Below are 20,481 nucleotides of genomic sequence, written 5' to 3'. Positions count from 1 at the left end.
ATGTTAGCTGTTCACAAACGATTCACTTTATTGTTTTAATCTGATCACTACATGTTAGATACAGATATATTTGTCTGAACACACTGTGCTGCCTTTTGTGTTTTCATTTCCACTCTAATCCAGTGCTTTGCAGAACTGCAAGTCACTAAACACAAGTGTCATTTTCTGGTGTGATGTGAATCATAGGTATTGTGACTGATATATCATTGGTCTGTGGCGTTGTTCTCATAGCTACTTAGTGAGTTGTGGTTAGTTGTTTCTGGTTTCCTGCTGCAGTGTGCGTTCTCCTGTAACACCTGCTGCAGCCCTCGTGACTCATAGATGACTGCTCTCTCTCTCTATGTGTCACTGAGTTGTTCACTGTAGGGTATAGAGAGACTTCATACTAAAATATAAGCACTGGCACTTAGGTTATACCAAAACCTCGGCTCAACCTTTTTCTGATCCATGGAGAAGATGGCATCTCCTCTCTAGGTTTCCTTTAGTGTACACATAGTCTGGGTCACCCAGGGTCCAAATGGAAAGGATGGCTATGACATTGGAAAAGTTCACCCGCTCTCTTGATGCCAAGTCTCTCCCTAGAGTACTGCAGATACAATCTGGATATTATTTTCAAGGTAAGACTGAAGAAGCCCTTATTTAAGTCCTTTTTCAATGGACTGGAATATAATATAATTTGAGTTTAAAGTAACGGGTCAAGGCTATGCAGTATTTTACTATACAATTATATAAACATTAGGTATTTCACGTTACAAAATTCAACGTATAACTGATGTCAATTATTATATTTAACTGGAGCTTTGAAAAAAATATTGTTTGGTAAAATGTATACATTTTCATGAATAATATATACATTCTTAATAAATGAATTATTCGTGCTTATTCATGCGTAGCAATTATAGAGTTACCACCCTTATGTTCTTACTTACTTGGATCTGTTACACTACAAGGAGAATAGACCATCGACGACTGTACTTAGGTCCATTCAATGCCAAAAGAATAGATCCATTGAAATGTCTTTCTACCAGGTTCTGTGTATGAGCTGTTTGGAAGAGAGTGGAGTTTCTCCTATGGGGAGCTCCTGAAGATCATTGGGATCAGTGTCACCAGACTCATTGTGGAACTCCAGTCTGAGGGTTCCAAATCTATGACAGTAGATCTATCTCTCGACTATCCAGGTGAGTCCAGAAACATCTAAACTGTACCTTGAACATGAAATCAAAATGTTTTGTTGTCAAATTGTACCTTTATAGAACTTATGTGGATTGATATATTCATGATTTAAATGTTTTAATACTTGTATTAATTATTGTCCTTCACCATTTATTTTTTTATTTGATTTAACCTTCATTTAACCATGAAGGGCTCATAGAGATTTGAAATCTCTTTTTCAAGAGCGTCCTGGCCAAGATAAGCCGCGCCAAGTCATTACACAATTAGACAGATAACATGAAAGACTACAAGTAATCTAGTAAAAACCACAGCATTCGCAAGAGTATAACAAAATCATAAAACAGCAAATTAAAAACATTGACAGGTCAGGGAATCAGCCTCAAAATCCTTCGTCAGTCATTTAAAAACACAATCGGGACAAGTTCTTCCAGTTTAAAACTATTTTGTAAGGCGTTCCAAGCCGATGGCGCAGAGTACATAAAATCCCTTTTACCAAATTCAGTTCGGACATTTGGGACAGTTAGCAGGATAAAGTCCTGCAAACGAAGAGAGTCCCACCACATTACCATGTACTGCAGTTTACATTATACATGTAAATCTCCAAACCCCTTCTCGGGTTAGAAAGGGACCTTATCAACATGTGGTTTTGTGCATTGTACCAATTAATACGATGTCATATATTGCTTTACCTGCCTGTATTTTCAGGCCTTTTCAGGATCGTGGCCGACAAGAGGCCGTACGCCAGTATACAGGAGATTGTTGACTCAGTGTGTATCAGCCCTGAGTGCCTGGGCCAGCCAGAGTTCCGCTGCCCTGAGGAACTACAGCTGGGTGAGGGGACCATCCAGGCTGAGGAGAGCTTCAGAATCACTGCTCTTAGGACGAAGCACGGAGACAGCCATGTTGACTGTGAGGTCACGCGGAAAGACTCCAAGCACATCTTCACTGTGAAGCTCTCGCACACTGGGGAGTTCTATGAGTGTGCCGACGACCAGTTCTACACCCTCAGGGAACTGGTGGAATGGAAAATGCCCAAAGGAAGGAAAAGGACAGTGACTTGGGCCAAGTCTTTGCCATCAAAGGAGAAGTGTGTGTCTATGTTGCCAGAGGACTACAGTGGAGATCTGGTTCTCACACCTGTCTATGAGCTCCAGACTGTGTCCAAGTGTGAGTGTCAAACAGCCCATTAATATTCTCACTTTACGTCAATGTCATGTGGGATGAAGAACACGATAAAATAAAATCACACAATGATACTCTGTATTTTTCATGTTATAATTACATTTTTCTTCTCTCGATTTATTTAAAGAGAACACATTGTAATACTGACAACTAATGAACATGACAACTACAGTACACTGGTCTTGGGCCATCAACTTTTGGTTTCATAAGCAGACATGAAAATAGAGGATGTTTTGAAGTGTACTAGTCATCGTTCTGGTCAGGGAATCACAATTAATTTTTACTTTGTAGAACACAAAAAAAATAATAATAATTCAAACCAGCATTTAAACAAATCTACTAATGTCAGACCTTCAGAGAGAAATGTTCTGATTTAAAAAATATATAATACTTTATGTATTTATTTTTGGCAAAACATTTTGTATAAGAAATGTCTTAAATTAGAATGTTTAGCCTATAGTAGACCATCCTCACTTGTGCTGGCAAACTAAACAGAAATAATCAAATTTTTGTTCACAGTTGGGAAGAACGTTGTTTTCATCCCATCTACCCTTGACGTTGAGGTGTTGGACGTAACCGAGGAGAGTGACGGTGCCTGTTTCATGCAGCCGCTGTCACTCCGTGATGTCTTTGCCAAGCCGAGCGAGGTCTTCCCCTTCAGGGCTGAGATCATAGAGCCACCATCACAAGTTCAGGAGGAATTGGGTTTCCTGATGTCCTCTAAGCAAGTCATTGTCCACAGTGCCTACCAGACCAAGAGGATCCTAGCGTCTGAGATCCGCAGTGAGGCACAAAGACGCTTCCTCATTCCAGTGTCTTACAACGGCAGGTTCAAGCGCAGGCCCCGGATGTTCCCCACAGCATATGACCTAGAGGTAGCCAAGAGTGACATGGAGCAGCTCCACGTGGTGGCTACCAGGGCCTTTGAGGCCGACTACGAGGGGCTGTCCTCAGTACTGGTGGGAGACCAGTACCTGGTCCACAAAAGGGAGACCAGTGAAGTGATCTATGGTGGCAGGAGAAAGACGGTGGAGGCCCTGGCCTGTGAGAAGATGGTGGGGAAGAAGTACAAGGCCGTGCTGATCCCTATGTGTCTGGATGGCGGCTTTGTGGAGGTGGTCCACGACAAGAAGCAGTACATGCTCTCAGAGGTCTGCCACAAGTTCTCCCTGCCCTTCAACGTCAAGGTGTCTATGAGGGACCTCTCAGTGATGGAGGACCTCCTGGCTGGGGCCACAGGGCTGCAGCTGGAGGAGGAGATCACTGACCCCTACCTTCTTGTCTCCACCCCAGACCTGGCCCAGTGCTGGGAGGTGCCTGTCAACCGCATCAACATGACCCTGCAGCTCCTGCAGCAGTGGAGCGGCCCAGAGCCAACCCAGGGCAAGGCTGTCTGCTCAGCTGTGGAGGAGATAGGAGAGGACTGCTATTTTACCCTGAGGAGGTACGTCAATGCCAGTGTGCTGCCTCCCCCTCGACCACCCAAGAGACATCAACAGCCCTTAGAAGACACATTGAAACTGCAGCCTCCCAGGCCAAAGAAGCCAGACCCCCCCTCTCCAAAGGTGAGTCAGTCATCCATTATAGTTCATGCATTAATAAATAATAAAATATCTATAAAACAACAGCATTAGCTATCAGATTTAAATTAAAAGTTATATTCAATTGATTACTGTACTAATGATTTGTGTTATTATATTGAAGAGCCCACATACAGCCAAACCAGCCATGCCTAGCCCTAGTTCGTCTGATTGTGCAGAACAGAACACCTCTATACCAAGAAATGAAACATCCCTCACAAGTCTGGTTGCAGTGCCTAAACCAGGCCCACAAAAAGGTTCGTCTATGTTTCTATATTCCATCAAAATAGTTGTGTTAATTTTATGTCATTCAACATGCTGGTGTGTGTGTATATATATATATATATGTGTGTGTGTATATATATATATATATATATATAGATATAGATATATATATATATATATATATATATATATATATATATATATATATATATATATATAGTATGTGTGTGTGTATATATATAGATATGTGTGTGTGTGTGTGTGTGTGTGTGTGTGTGTGTGTGTGTGTGTGTGTGTGTGTGTGTGTGTGTGTGTGTGTGTGTGTGTGTGTGTGTGTGTGTGTGTGTGTGTGTGTGTGTGTGTGTGTGTGTGTGTGTGTGTGTGTGTGTGTGTGTGTATATATAGTGATATATATATATATATATAGATATATATATATAGATGTGTGTGTGTGTGTATATATATGTGTGTGTGTGTGTGTGTGTGTGTGTGTGTGTGTGTGTGTGTGTGTGTGTGTGTGTGTGTGTGTGTGTGTGTGTGTGTGTGTGTGTGTGTGTGTGTGTGTGTGTGTGTGTGTGTGTGTGTGTGTGTGTGTGTGTGTGTGTGTGTGTGTGTGTGTGTGTGTGTGTGTATATATATATATATGTGTGTATAAATATATGTACATGTGTGTATATATATATATATACATATATATGTGTATATGTGTGTATATATGTATATGTTTATGTATATATGTGGGTATATATATATATATATATATATACATATGTGTGTGTGTATATACAGTCATATTAAAAGTTTGGGCACCCCTGACAATTTCTGCGATTTCCATTTATAAATAATTGGTTGTTTGGATCAGCAATTTCATTTTGATCTATCAAATAACTGATGACACAGTAATATTTCAGTAGTGAAATGAGGTTTATTGAATTAACAGAAAATGTGCAATATGCATCAAAACAAAATTAGACAGGTGCATAAATTTGGGCACCCCAATAGAAAAATCACATCAATATTTAGTAGAGCCTCCTTTTGCTAAAATAACAGCCTCTAGACGCTTCCCATAGCCTCTAATGAGTGTCTGGATTCTGGATGAAGGTATTTTGAACCATTCCTCCTTACAAAACATATCCAGTTCAGTTAGGTTTGATGGTTGCCGAGCATGGACAGCCCGCTTCAAATCTGGGATGGCCATTCCAGGACTGGGATGGCCATTCCAGAACATTGTACTTGTTCCTCTGCATAAATGCCAGGGTAGATTTTGAGCAGTGTTTTGGGTCATCTTGTTGAAATATCCAGCCCCGGCGGGCGTAACTTCAACTTTGTGACTGATTCTTCAACATTATTCCCAAGAATCTGCTGATATTGAGTGGAATCCATGCGACCCTCAACTTTAACAAGATTCCCAGTACCGGCACTGGCCACACAGCCCCACAGCATGATGGAACCCCTAACAAATTTTACTGTGGGTAGCAAGTGTTTTTCTTGGAACGCTGTGTTCTTTTGCCGCCATGCATAACGTCCCTGGTTATGACCAAATAACTCAATCATTATTTCATCAGTCCACAGCACCTTATTCCAAAATGAAGCTGGCTTGTCCAACTGTGCGTTTGATTACCTCAAGCGACTCTGTTTGTGGCGTGTGTGCAGAAAAGGCTTCTTCTGCATCACTCTCCCATACAGCTTCTCCTTGTGCAAAGTGCGCTGAATTGTTGAACGATGCACAGTGACACCATCTGCAGCAAGATGATGTTGTAGGTCTTTGGAGGTGGTCTGTGGGCTGTTTGTGACCGTTCTCACCATCCTTCGCCTTTGCCTCTCCAATATTTTACTTGGCCTGCCACTTCTGGCCTTAACAAGAACTGTGCCTGTGGCCTTCTACTTCCTCACTATGTTCCTCACAGTGGACACTGACAGCTTAAATCTCTGCGATAGCTTTTTGTAGCCTTCCTCAAAACCATAATGTTGAACAATCTTTTTTTTCAGGTCATTTGAGATTTTTTTTTAGGCCCCCATGTTGCCACTCTTCAGAGGAGAGTCAAAGAGAACAACAACTTGCAATTGGCCACCTTACATACCTTTTCTCATGATTGGGTGCACTTGTCTATGAAGTTCAAGGCTTAATGAGCTCACCAAACCAATTGTGTGTTCCAATTAATCAGCACTATGTAGTTACAGGTATTCAAATCAACAGAATGACAAGGGTGGCCACATTTTTGCATAGCATATTTTTCACATCTGATTTAATTTTATACAACTTAACATTGCTACACTAAAAATATTTGTCTGGACAATACTCCAGTACTCAGCTTTAATTAGAAAATGAATGTCATGCCACTGTGATCATTTTCTGTGACGACAGAGTAAATTATTATACAGCCTCAGAGGGGTGCCCAAACCTTTTCATACGACTGTATTTATATATATATATATACACATATTATTATTATATAATAATAATAATTATTATTATTATTATGATAAAATATATATATATATAAAAAATATATATATATATATATATATATATATATATATATATATATATATATATATATATATAAAACATTACAGTCAATGGGTACAGTAGATGAAAAACATAGTTTCGGTTTCCGGGTGTCCACTACAAAGGACATATCTTGATAAGCTCTTATTTAGCTCTTATATCATGTGAAAAAAGTTTTACATAGTCCAAACAACTCACTTAACTATTCCTGATGTATTCACTTAATAGAAACTATTTGAGTATCAAATTTCCATCAAATGTGCACATTTTTACTGCAGCCATTTTTATAAGAACTAGGAAGATACAGTTGTCAAGGACCCACCCCCACACATGTGATATCATTGAAAAGCCCAGAATGTCCTGTCAAAGGGACATTACTTATAAGGCCTCCGAAATACGGACCAAGAACTGATCCACTAGAGATGAAAAAAAATGAATTGCTGGGCCTCAGGAGGATAAAAATTACTTATAGATTTGCAATCTATTTCTCTCTCTGTCAAAATCTTGCCTTTGATTATTTTGCCTTGCTCTGTTTATGTTCTCTCCCCAGCCACTGTTGAAGAAAACGGTCCTCACAACAATACAATTGAACAGGATGATGACTACACTCATGATTATGAATACATTGATGAGGATGAACTTGACAGCATCAGGAGAAAATTTAATGACCAAAGTATTCACATAACAGACAAGAAGAAATCAGAAAAAAATGCCTTGCAGACTGCAAAACAGGTTTAGTATAGAAGTGAATGATTGGTTTTGATGACTATCTAAACATATCCAACCCAAGCTCAAAGTCTACCCCCATATTGTTTGTGTAAAGATCAATACGAATGTTGGCATGTGATATATGCTGTACAGTGCCTTCAGAAAGTATTCACACCTTTTCCACATTTTGTTGTGTTACTAATTGGTATTAAAATGCATTTCATTGTCACTTTTTTTTGTCAACGATCTACACAAAATACTCTGTAATGTAAAAATGGAAGAAAAATTCTAACATTTGTAAAAGATTCATGAAAAATAAAACACAAATATATCTTGATTAGATAAGTATTCAACCCCCTGAGCCAATACATGTTAGAATCACCTTTCTGGTTAAGTCTAAGAGCTTTCCACACATGGTTTGTGCAACATATTCCCATTATTATTTTCAAAATACTTCCAGCTCTGTCAAATTGGTTGTTGATAATTGCTAGACAATCATTTGCAGGCCATAGATTTTCAAGCAGATTTAAATTGAAACTGTAACTTGGCTTGAATGGAACATTCACTGTCTTCTTGGTATGCAATTCCAGTGTATATTTGGCCTTGTTTAAGTTTATTGTCCTGCTAAAAGGTGAATTAATCTGCCAGTGTCTGGTGGAAAGCAGACTGAACCAGGATTTCCTCTACAATTTTGTCTGTGCTTAGCTCCATTCCATTTCTTTGTATCTGTAAAAACTCCCGTCTTTAAAGATTACAAGCACACCCATAACTTGATGCACCCACCACTATGCTTGAAAATGCAGAGAGTGGTACTCAGTAATGTGTTGTATTGGATTTGCCTAAAACATAACACTTTGTATTCAGGACAAAAAGTGAATTGCTTTGCAACATTTTCTGCTGTATTACTTTAGGGCCTTGTTGCAAACAGGAAACATGTTTTAGAATATTTTTTATTCTGTACAAGCTTCCTTCTTTTCAATCTGTCAGTTAGGTTAGTATTGTGGAGTACCTACAGTGTTGTTGATTCATCCTCAGTTTTCTCCTAACACAGCCATGTTCAAAGGGATATACAATGTCATTTAAAAAAAAAAATAATAATTTTACCAATAGGTGCCCTTTGCAAGGCATTGGAAAACCTCCCCGGCCTTTGTGGTTGAATCTGAGTTTGAAATTCACTGCTCGACTGAGGGACCTTACAGATAATTGTATGTGTGGGGTACAGAGATGAGGTAGTCATTCATAAATCATGTTAAACACTATTATTGCACACAGAGTGAGTCCATGAACTTAGCATGTGACGTGTTAAGCACATTTCTACTCCTGGACGTATTTAGGCTTGTCATAACAAAGGGCTTGAATACTTTTGTAAAAATGTCTAAAAGCATGATTCCACCTTGACATTATGGGGTATTGTGTGTAGGCCAGTGAAGAAAATGTATACATTTAATTCATTTTAAATTCCGTCTGTAACACAACAAAATGTGGAAAAAGTCAAGTGGTGTGAATACTTTCTGAAGGCAGTGTAATGTTCATATTTCAAGCAAAATGTTATGCTCTTTATACTGAGCCACTCTTCCATTGAAATGTATTATTATATTCATGATACAAGAAATAAATTGTTTGTACGTTAATCAACAAGGACATTTGCCTACTGTGGAAAATTAATCATTACAAAAACTCAGGATGTGTAAATACTACTGTGTGAAATGTAATTCACAAACATCGAACAATTAATCATTACAAAAACTCAGGATGTGTAAATACTACTGTGTGAAATGTAATTCACAAACATCGAACAATTAATCATTACAAAAACTCAGGATGTGTAAATACTACTGTGTGAAATGTAATTCAGAAACATCGAACAATTAATCATTATGAATGGCATCTGATGTTAACTTTGGGACAGGTTGAAACTGAGCTAGTTGGAGTGTCGGACTGATTTTCTGAATCCTCAGCAGCTGCGTGTCATCTCTTTGAGAATGGAGAAGAAGGTGGAAGCAGCAAACTTAGGGTCATGGACCAGATCCTGTAGGAGCTCCCGGCCCTTCTCCCGAGCCTTGTCAGAGCACATGGCCGAGCGCCAAATCCTCACTAGGGAACCCACTGTCATAAGGAAAACAACAGGAAAATGTGTAAGGATGTGGTTTAACCTGATGCAAGTGATGTGTTACTGTAGATCTCTCAATGCACTTCATACATTTCACCACTAGAGGGAGACTGCAGACTACATCAGGGATCTCCAATCCTGTTCCTGGAAAGCTATCCTCCTGTAGGTTGGTTTTCGCTCTAACCCCATTTGTAAATAACCTGTTTCAGCTTATCAACCAGGTAATTATTAGAATGAAGTGTGCTAGATAGGGTTGGAGTGAAAACCTACAGGATAGTAGCTCTCCAGGAACAAGGTTGGAGAGCCCTGGACTACATTGTTACAGACTGGCATCTGTCTTCTGACTCTGAAATGTATATTTCACTCTACTTATCATACAAGCAAAACATATCATTATATTTTCTGAATATTTGTCTTGAGAGACTAAAAGTACTCACTCAGAATCCTGTTCATTCTGGTCATCCAGCCAAAGATATAGAGGGTGTGGTTCTCCTCCTTGCTGAGGTCAGCTATGTTAGGGGCGCTATCCCCCTCCTGAAGCACCCTGCTGGGCAGAGGGCTCATGAACAGCACAGAGTTATTCAGGTTGGACTGGAAGTGTGTTGCTGCTACGTAGTCTGCAGAGTTCATCCAGTTTTTGGCGAATGAAACCTCTGGGCTGGAATAGTAGCTCATCCTATAAAGTTCAAAGGTTTGATTTGGACGTACAGTAAGGACTCAATTGTGACTCAGTGATTGCGTCCAATAATGTTGTTATTTTGTTAGATTGAGGCAAAAGCTGATTGGAGGACAGAGCATACAGTTTGAACTGAGAGTCATATGTTTAAATGAAACAAAAAATTTGTTGTCAGAGTTCCAACAATGAAGGAAGACAAACAGCGCATTGACAACTGGTGATGACCTGCAGAATGATACTATATGTTCATACTCACTTTGCCCTGCAGCTGGTTGAGGCAGTATTCAAAGAGAGCTGTTGACCTGCCCAATAGACACCCAGAATCTGGTCCCTTTTCTCAAAGTCAGAAATCTCAGATGCACTCACGTCTTTCAGAGTCTAGAATGGAATGGTAGCATATTAAAAACCAAGACCAACAATTCATTCTATGCAATCACCAATGAGTCACTTATGAATAGTAACTTACACAACTAAAGGAACATACAGATTATGCCTCCTATAGGGAAAATGGAAAAGTAGATGTTCATTAAATACCTGGAAGAATTCTTCCCACTTGGCCATAAGGTCTGGATACTTAGTAGAGCACTCTGTGTAGGAGGTGCAGTAGTCCTCTGCTGCCTCAGCTGGTGCCTGTACCTGGACCTGAATGAGACCATCTCCAATCACGTCTTTCTGCACAGCAGCCAGGAACGGGATCACTGAAAGGTAGTAGTTCACACCTGAACAGACAGAGAGGTTACTAACGGTATTTTATTGACAAGCTGTAAATGTTAAAGTTCTAGTGCAGTCAGAATCCATTTTTTTTGTATTATATTGTACAACAGCTGATAAAATGTTATTTCCTGATAGTTGCCCGTTGAAAGTACAATCTACACAGGACCTTCTAATCAGCAGGTTTGCATGTGCGGGAGTGTCAGCTTTCCATGGTAACATCACCATGCGGTAAATTAGTTAATAGACCTACATTATAGCAAAAAGAGTTCCAGACATCTCTGCCAATAACAGCTAGTTTTCAGTTTTACTCAGACCTCTGCTAGACAGTCCTAGCAAATGCTTTTGCTAAAAAGCTATTTTTGTATATTTTTGAAGATTTTAATGGAAAAATATTACAGTAAGGTACTTAATTGTTCCCCAGAAATGATTTGATATTGATATAAAAAAGGACTGCATTGGACCTTTAACTGCACATGTAGGGCCACACACATGGCCTGCGTGGTTGAATATGTGTTACACTACTGTACTTACAGGCCCACCAGCTTGTAGCAGAAATGCACATGGGATCTCCTTCCTTTCCACATGTTGTAGCGCCAGTAGGGTCAACCAACCGTCCTATAGGAACAGAAGCGCATCTGGTCACATCACTTTGGCTTTTCATTTCCACATGAAAACCTTTGAGAAACGTATTCACTCCTGCCCCAGAACAAAGCAACATGATTGGTGTACTGTACCACCAAAAAACAAAGTGCATATAGTGTTTACATGACAATGTGTATGTACAGTGGCACCCTTGATAAAGATGAGCAATATTGACTGTATAAAATCAATAATTAAAATGCTGAGAAATGAATGGTAAATAATGTATTGTGTCATTTATAATAAAAGTGACTCCAAAATAAGAATATAATATGTTTCTGAGCACTTCTACATGTGGACGCTACCATGACGATGCATAATCCTGAATGAATAGTGAATAATGATGAGTGAGAAATTTACAGAGGCACAAAGATCATACCCCCAAGACATGTTGACTTCTCACCATTACCAATAACACGGGAGGTTAGCATGTTATATCATACCCCCAAGACATGTTGACTTCTCACCATTACCAATAACAGGGGAGGTTAGCATGTTATTGTCATGCAGGTGAAAGAGGACCCAAAAGCGACTTAACAGAAACAGAGTTTATTTAAGTCCAAACAGGGAATAACAGAAATCCTCTAGTCTGTAGAGGGGAAATAACTGGAGAAGCGGCCACAGACTGCAGGTCGACTTCGGGTCACCGTAGTTGACAGAGACACCTGCTCACACGCAGCATCTGATGAAGGCAAAAAACACGACAGGACAGGGCGATACACAATCACAGCAAAAACACGATGGACAGGGCGAAACGCAATCACAGCATGGTGAATACTAAACAAGGAACCGACGGGACAGGAACGGAACACAAAGGAATAAATAGGGACTCCAATCAGGGGAAAGGATCGGGAACAGGTGTGGGAAGACTAAATGATGATTAGGGGAATAGGAACAGCTGGGAGCAGGAATTACGAAGAGAAGAGAGAGCGAGAGAGTGAGAGAGGGAGGGGGAGAGAGGGATAGAAAGAGGGAAAGGACCTAATAAGACCAGCAGAGGGAAACGAATAGAATGGGGAGCACAGGGACAAGACATGATAATAAATGACAAACATGACAGTACCCCCCACTCACCCAGGAGGAATCCTGGCGGCAACGGAGGAAATCATCGATGAGTGAACGGTCCAGCACGTCCCGAGACGGAACCCAACTCCTCTCAGGACCGTAACCCTCCCAATCCACAAGGTATTGGTGACCCCGTCCCCGAGAACGCATGTCCATGATCTTATGTTGTAAATAGGTGCGCTCTCGATCGGGAGGGGGGAGGGAAGACGAACGGGGGTGCGAAGAAAGGGCTTAACACAGGAGACATGGAAGACAGGATGGACTGTCTCACGCACAGCGACAGGGACTGAACCTGGGAGACACGGAACGGACCAATGAACCGCGGAGTCAACTGAAGCTGTCGTAAGAGGAAGGTTGCGAGTGGAAAGCCACACTCTCTGGCCAACAATACCTTGGACTCTTAATCCTGCGTTTATTGGCGACAGTCTTCCCGCAGGCAAAGGCAGACCGGTGTGAAGTCTAAGGCGATGTGAGACCATGGTCGAGAAGGAATGGGGAGCGGTCTGAGACGACCGGCAGGAGGAGAGTTACCCGACTTAGTCTGCGCGCAGTCCGAACAAGCAGCCACGAAACGGCGCGTGTCACGCTCCTGAGTCGGCCACCAAAAGCGCTGGCGAATGTGCCTCCAACACCGGGATGACCAGCTAACTTGGCAGAGTGAGCCCACTGAAGAACAGCCAGACGAGTGGAAACAGGAACGAAAAGGAGGTTACTAGGACAAGCGCGGCGGCGACGCAGTGTGCGTGAGTGCTTGCTTAACCTGTCTTTCAATTCCCCAGACTGTTAACCACAACACGCCCATAAGGAAGAATCCCTCGGGATCAGTAGAAGCCACAGAAGAACTAAACAGACGGGATAAGGCATCAGGCTTGGTGTTCTTGCTACCCGGACGGTAAATCACAAACTCGAAACGAGCGAAAAACAACGCCCAACGACATTAAGTCGTTTGGCAGAACGGATGTACTCAAGGTTCTTATGGTCTGTCCAAACGACAAAAGGAACGGTCAACCACTGTCGCCATTCGCCTAGGGCTAAGCGGATGGCGAGCAGTTCACGGTTACCCACATCATAGTTGCGCTCAGATGGCGACAGGCGATTAAGCGCAAGGATGAACCTTATTAGACTGGAAGCGCTGGGATAGAATGGCTCCCACGCCTACCCTGAAGCGTCAACCTCGACAATGAATTGTCTAGTGACGTTCTCACAAAAGCTCCCTGGGCGGAACCGGACCACTTAAAACACGTCTTGACAGAAGTAAGAGCTGTGAGAGGGGCAGCAACTAACAATGGCCGATAGAAATTAGTTAAAAAGCGCTGCATGACACGTGACCTATAACGGGCCAATCACTGACAGCTTGACCTTAGCGGAATCCATCTGAATGCCTTCAGCGGAAATAACGGAACCGAGAAAAGTAACGGAGGAGACATGAAAAGAGCACTTCTCAGCCTTTACGTAGAGACAATTCTCTAAAAGGCGCTGTATGCTGAACATGAATCTCGAGTGACGGAGAAAAAATCAGGATATCGTCAAGATAGACAAAAACAAAGATGTTCAGCATGTCTCAACATCATTAACTAATGCCTGAAAAAATTGGCGACCGAACGGCAGAACCCGGTACTAAAATGCCCTAACGGAGTGTGTTTTCCATATGCGCACGAGATGGTAAGCGTTACGAAGGTCCAACTTAGTAAAGCACCTGGCTCCCTGCAGAATCTCGAAGGCTGATGACATAAGGGGAAGCGGATAACGATTCTTAACCGTTATGTCATTCAGCCCTCGATAATCCACGCAGGGGCGCAGAGTACCGTCCTTCTTCTTAACAAAAAGAACCCCGCCCCGGCCGGAGAGGAAGAAGGCACTATGGTACCGGCGTCAAGAGACACAGACAAATAATCCTCGAGAGCCTTACGTTCGGGAGCCGACAGAGAGTATAGTCTACCTCGAGGAGGAGTGGTCCCCGGAAGGAGATCATACTACAATCATACGACCGGTGAGGAGGAAGGGAGTTGGCTCGGGACTGAAGACCGTGCTCATGATATTCCTCCGGCATCCTGTCAAATCCAGGTTCCTCCTGAGAAGTAGGGACAGAAGAAACGGGAGGGATGGCAGACATTAAACACTTCACATGACAAGAAACGTTCCAGGATAGGATAGAATTACTAGACCAATTAATAGAAGGATTATGACATACTAGCCAGGGATGACCCAAAACAACAGGTGTAAACGGTGAACGGAAAATCAAAATAGAAATAGTCTCACTGTGGTTACAGATACTGTGAGAGTTAAAGGTAGTGTCTCAAATTTGATACTGGGAAGATGACTACCATCTAAGGCAAACATGGGCGTAGGCTTGTCTAACGGTCTGAAAGGAATGTTATGTTTCAACCCATGCTTCGTCCATGAAACAACCCTCAGCCCCAGAGTCAATCAAGGCACTGCATGTACCAACCGGTCCAGCGTAGATGGACCGACATAGTAGTACAAGATCTAGATGAAGAGACCTGAGTAGTAGCGCTCACCAGTAGCCCTCCGCTTACTGATGGGCTCTGGCCTCTTACTGGACATGAATTAACAAAATGTCCAGCAACTCCGAATAGAGGCACAGGCGGTTCCTCCGTTCCCTCTCCTTAGTCCAATCCCTCCCAGCTGCATGGGCTCAGTCTCAAAGCCAGAGGAGGGAGATGGTTAGCGGAGCAGGAAACACCGTTGATGCGAGCTCTCTTCCACGAGCCCGGTGACGAAGATCTACCCGTCGTTCTATGCGGATGGCGAGAGCAATCAAAGAGTCCACATCTGAAGGAACCTCCCGAGAGAATCTCATCCTTAACCACTGCGTGGAGTCCCTCCAGAAAACGAGCAAGCGCCGGCTCGTTCCACTCACTAGAGGCAGCAAGAGTGCGAAACTCAATAGAATAATCCGTTATGGACCGTTCACCTTGGCATAAGGAAGCCAGGGCCCTAGAAGCCTCCCACCAAAAACTGAACGGTCAAAAACCCGAATCATCTCCTCTTTAAAGTTCTGGAACTTGTTAGAGCAATCAGCCCTTGCCTCCCAGATAGCTGTGCCCCATTCTCGAGCCCGGCCAGTAAGGAGTGAAATGACGTAAGCAACCCGTCTCTCTCTAGAGTATGTGTTGGGTTGGAGAGAGAACACAATCTCACACTGCGTGAGAAAGGAGCGGCACTCAGTGGGCTGCCCGGAGTAGCAAGGTGGGTTATTAACCCTAGGTTCTGGAGGCTCGGCAGGCCAGGAAGTAACAGGTGGCACGAGACGCAGACTCTGGAACTGTCCAGAGAGGTCGGAAACCTGAGCGGCCAGGTTCTCCACGGCATGGCGAGCAGCAGACAATTCCTGCTCGTGTCTGCCGAGCATGGCTCCTTGGATCTCGACGGCAGTGTAACGAGCGTCTGAAGTCGCTGGGTCCATTCCTTGGTCGGTTCCTTCTGTCATGCAGGTGAAAGAGGACCCAAAAGCGACTTAACAGAAACAGAGTTTATTTAAGTCCAAACAGGGAATAACAGAAATCCTCTAGTCTGTAGAGGGGAAATAACTGGAGAAGCGGCCACAGACTGCAGGTCTCGCAGGCCGTAGTTGACAGAGACACCTGCTCACACGCAGCATCTGATGAAGGCAAAAAACACGACAGGACAGGGCGATACACAATCACAGCAAAAACACGACAGGACAGGGCGAAACGCAATCACAGCATGGTGAATACTAAACAAGGAACCGACGGGACAGGAACGGAACACAAAGGAATAAATAGGGACTCCAATCAGGGGAAAGGATCGGGAACAGGTGTGGGAAGACTAAATGATGATTAGGGGAATAGGAACAGCTGGGAGCAGGAACGGAACGATAGAGAGAAGAGAGAGCGAGAGAGTGAGAGAGGGAGGGGGAGAGAGAGGGATAGAAAGAGGGAAAGGACCTAATAAGACCAGCAGAGGGAAACGAATAGAATGGGGAGCACAGGGACAAGACATGATAATAAATGACAAACATGACAGTTATATCATACCCCCATGACATGATGACTTCTCACCATTACCAATAACAGGGGAGGTTAGCATGTTATATCATACCCCCAAGACATGATGACTTCTCACCATTACCAATAACAGGGGAGGTTAGCATGTTATATCATACCCCCAAGACATGTTGACTTCTCACCATTACCAATAACAGGGGAGGTTAGCATGTTATATCATACCCCCAAGACATGATGACTTCTCACCATTACCAATAACAGGGGAGGTTAGCATGGTATATCATACCCCCAAGACATGATGACTTCTCACCATTACCAATAACAGGGGAGGTTAGCATGTTATATCATACCCCCAAGACATGATGACTTCTCACCATTACCAATAACAGGGAGGTTAGTTAGCATGTTATATCATACCCCCAAGACATGATGACTTCTCACCATTACCAATAACAGGGGAGGTTAGCATGTTATATCATACCCCCAAGACATGATGACTTCTCACCATTACCAATAACAGGGAGGTTAGCATGTTATATCATACCCCCAAGACATGATGACTTCTCACCATTACCAATAACAGGGAGGTTAGCATGTTATATCATACCCCCATGACATGACTTCCCACCATTAGACATGATATCATACCCCAAGACATTGACTTCTCACCATTACCAATAACAGGGGAGGTTAGCATGTTATATCATACCCCCATGACATGATGACTTCTCACCATTACCAATAACAGGGGAGGTTAGCATGTTATATCATACCCCCAAGACATGATGACTTCTCACCATTACCAATAACAGGGGAGGTTAGCATGTTATATCATACCCCCATGACATGATGACTTCTCACCATTACCAATAACAGGGGAGGTTAGCATGTTATATCATACCCCCAAGACATGATGACTTCTCACCATTACCAATAACAGGGGAGGTTAGCATGGTATATCATACCCCCATGACATGATGACCAATAACAGGGAGGTTAGCATGTTATGATCATTCCCACCATGATGACTTCAATAACAGGGGAGGTTAGCATGTTATATCATACCCCATGACATGATGACTTCTCACCATTACCAATAACAGGGGAGGTTAGCATGTTATATCATACCCCACCATGATGACTTCTCACCATTACCAATAACAGGGGAGGTTAGCATGTTATATCATACCCCCATGACATGATGACTTCTCACCATTACCAATAACAGGGGAGGTTAGCATGTTATATCATACCCCCATGACATGATGACTTCTCACCATTACCAATAACAGGGGAGGTTAGCATGTTATATCATACCCCCATGACATGATGACTTCTCACCATTACCAATAACAGGAGGTTAGCATGTTATATCATACCCCCATGACATGATGACTTCTCACCATTACCAATAACAGGGAGGTTAGCATGTTATATCATACCCCCATGACATGATGACTTCTCACCATTACCAATAACAGGGAGGTTAGCATGTTATATCATACCCCCATGACATGATGACTTCTCACCATTACCAATAACAGGGGAGGTTAGCATGTATATCATACCCCCATGACATGATGACTTCTCACCATTACCAATAACAGGGGAGGTTAGCATGTATATCATACCCCCATGACATGATGACTTCTCACCATTACCAATAACAGGGGAGGTTAGCATGGTATATCATACCCCCATGACATGATGACTTCTCACCATTACCAATAACAGGGGAGGTTAGCATGTTATATCATACCCCCATGACATGATGACTTCTCACCATTACCAATAACAGGGAGGTTAGCATGTTATCATACATGACCCCAAGACATGATGACTTCTCACCATTACCAATAACAGGGAGGTTAGCATGTTATATCATACCCCCAAGACATGATGACTTCTCACCATTACCAATAACAGGGGAGGTTAGCATGTTATATCATACCCCCAAGACATGATGACTTCTCACCATTACCAATAACAGGGGAGGTTAGCATGGTATATCATACCCCCATGACATGATGACTTCTCACCATTACCAATAACAGGGGAGGTTAGCATGTTATATCATACCCCCATGACATGATGACTTCTCACCATTACCAATAACAGGGGAGGTAAGCATGTCTTCGGGGTATGATGTTTTACCCAAATACAAAAAAATGGAGATCTTTATTTACAAGAATCTTAAGGGTGTCAATAATTTTGACACATACCTGTTTGAGAGATGAACGTATTACTTGTTAAACATATCTTTCTTTGAGCAATTGCATTGGTATAAATTATATAATTTCCCATTTTTTTGAACATACAAAATAGCTCAGTATTTTAATTATTTATTTTACACATTCATTATTACTCATCTTTATCAAGGGTGTCAATCATTTCAGACTCCACTGTATTTGGCTTTTCAAAGCTACTTAATGATTGCCCAACATACCTGATGTGAGTTTCCAGCCCATCTGCAGAGGCAGGCCCCAGAACAGACTGTCAGTCTCATTGGTTCCCATGGAGGCCATGTACTTGTCTGTGGATCCCACCAGTATCCTATACAGACTCATCCTCTGCAGGTAGTTCCAGGAGTTGATTGTGACCACGTTGTCCACCTGAGGCAGTTCTGACAGCTGGCTGGGTGCCTGGTCCCAGAGGATGGGGAGGCCATTTTCAGTGACCACTGCTGCGTTGGCCCACAGGGCAACTAGCTGAAGCAGGGAGAGGGTCCAGATGCACTGCATGCTGGCTACCTTACTAACTGTACACCTAAATAAGTAACAGATCCCCCCCTTTTGTACTGGACTGGGCAATGCACTTTGGACTTACAAAGCCACATGACAGAGAAGAGGTACCAGTGGGGGTAAATCCACTGTAATCACTATTTCTCATCATGCGGTTTTCTGTCCACTCTGTACTTTTGAAGAGCCATAGGACAGAAGTCAGAGAAACAACCAATCAATGTCCATAGACGGACAGAGACATCAGCCATCAGCAAACGTGATCTATAGAAATGTAAGAGGCTTCATTCATTCATCAGTGATTGCTTCATCATTATTCTAAAAGAGCATGGGCACGTTCCTCTGCCCAGGGGTTGCTGACGCATGCCTGATCTTACATTGCTTGGATAGGTATTTTAAGTATCAGCTAACCACATATGCAATAGTGGGAAAAGTACCACATTTTCATACTTGCGTAAAAGTAAATGTACCTTAATAGAAAATGACTCAAGTAAAAGTGAAAGTCACCCAGTAAAATATTACTTGAGTGAAAGTATTCTTGTTTTAAAAGTAAATGTAATTGCTAAAATATACTTAAGTATCAAAAATAAAAGTATTACTCATTTTAAATTCTTTATATTAAGCAAACAAGAGGACACAATTTTCTTGTTTTTTAAATTTACAGATAGCAAAGGGCATACTCCAACACTCAGACATCATTTACAAACAAACATTTGCCAGATTAGCGGAAGTAGGGATGACCAGAGATGTTCTCTTGATAAGTGAGTGAATTGGACCATTTTCCTGTCCTGCTAAGCATTCAAAATGTAACAAGTATGTTTGGGTGTCAGGGAAAATGTATGGAGTAAAATTCTAGCAACCAGGAAATGACGAAGCGATTTCTGCATAGTGCATCTTTAAGTACTTTACACCACTGATCATATGTTATAGCAATCTGTCAGTCAATGACACAGTCGATGACATGGCACGCAACCATTGGTTGATGCATGCAACATCAGAGCAGGGGAACGCTACCATTGTCTATACCTGGCCTGCCATTGTCGACCCTGCCCCGAACTTGTTCACTGTCACTAGCCGGCTACCACCCGGTTACTCAACCCTGCACCTTAGGCTGCTGCCCTATGTATATAGACATGGAATCACTGGTCACTTTAATAATGTTTTCATACTGTT

General features: G+C 42.3%; 2 protein-coding genes across 2 annotated transcripts; one reads left to right on the top strand and one right to left on the bottom strand.

Moving 5' to 3' along the window:
- Positions 1-331: 331 nt before the first annotated feature.
- Positions 332-8,417, top strand: LOC123990698 (protein THEMIS-like). The gene is made up of 6 exons (XM_046291452.1): positions 332-617; positions 1,029-1,178; positions 1,879-2,340; positions 2,875-3,920; positions 4,060-4,192; positions 7,220-8,417. The coding sequence occupies exons 1-6, from the start codon at positions 518-520 to the stop codon at positions 7,405-7,407; spliced, it is 2,079 nt and encodes a 692-aa protein (XP_046147408.1). The 5' UTR covers positions 332-517; the 3' UTR covers positions 7,408-8,417.
- Positions 8,418-8,882: 465 nt separating this feature from the next.
- LOC123990699 (protein LEG1 homolog) lies at positions 8,883-19,332 on the bottom strand. The gene is made up of 6 exons (XM_046291454.1): positions 19,017-19,332; positions 11,409-11,492; positions 10,698-10,882; positions 10,420-10,541; positions 9,925-10,163; positions 8,883-9,483 (listed from the first exon to the last, which is right to left on the bottom strand). The coding sequence occupies exons 1-6, from the start codon at positions 19,309-19,311 to the stop codon at positions 9,332-9,334; spliced, it is 1,077 nt and encodes a 358-aa protein (XP_046147410.1). The 5' UTR covers positions 19,312-19,332; the 3' UTR covers positions 8,883-9,331.
- Positions 19,333-20,481: the final 1,149 nt, after the last annotated feature.

This window comes from Oncorhynchus gorbuscha, linkage group LG12, assembly GCF_021184085.1.
Source record: "Oncorhynchus gorbuscha isolate QuinsamMale2020 ecotype Even-year linkage group LG12, OgorEven_v1.0, whole genome shotgun sequence".
NCBI lineage: Eukaryota > Metazoa > Chordata > Actinopteri > Salmoniformes > Salmonidae > Oncorhynchus > Oncorhynchus gorbuscha.
The sequence above is the reverse complement of the archived record's forward strand: the minus strand, read 5'-3'. Positions and strand labels throughout refer to the sequence as shown.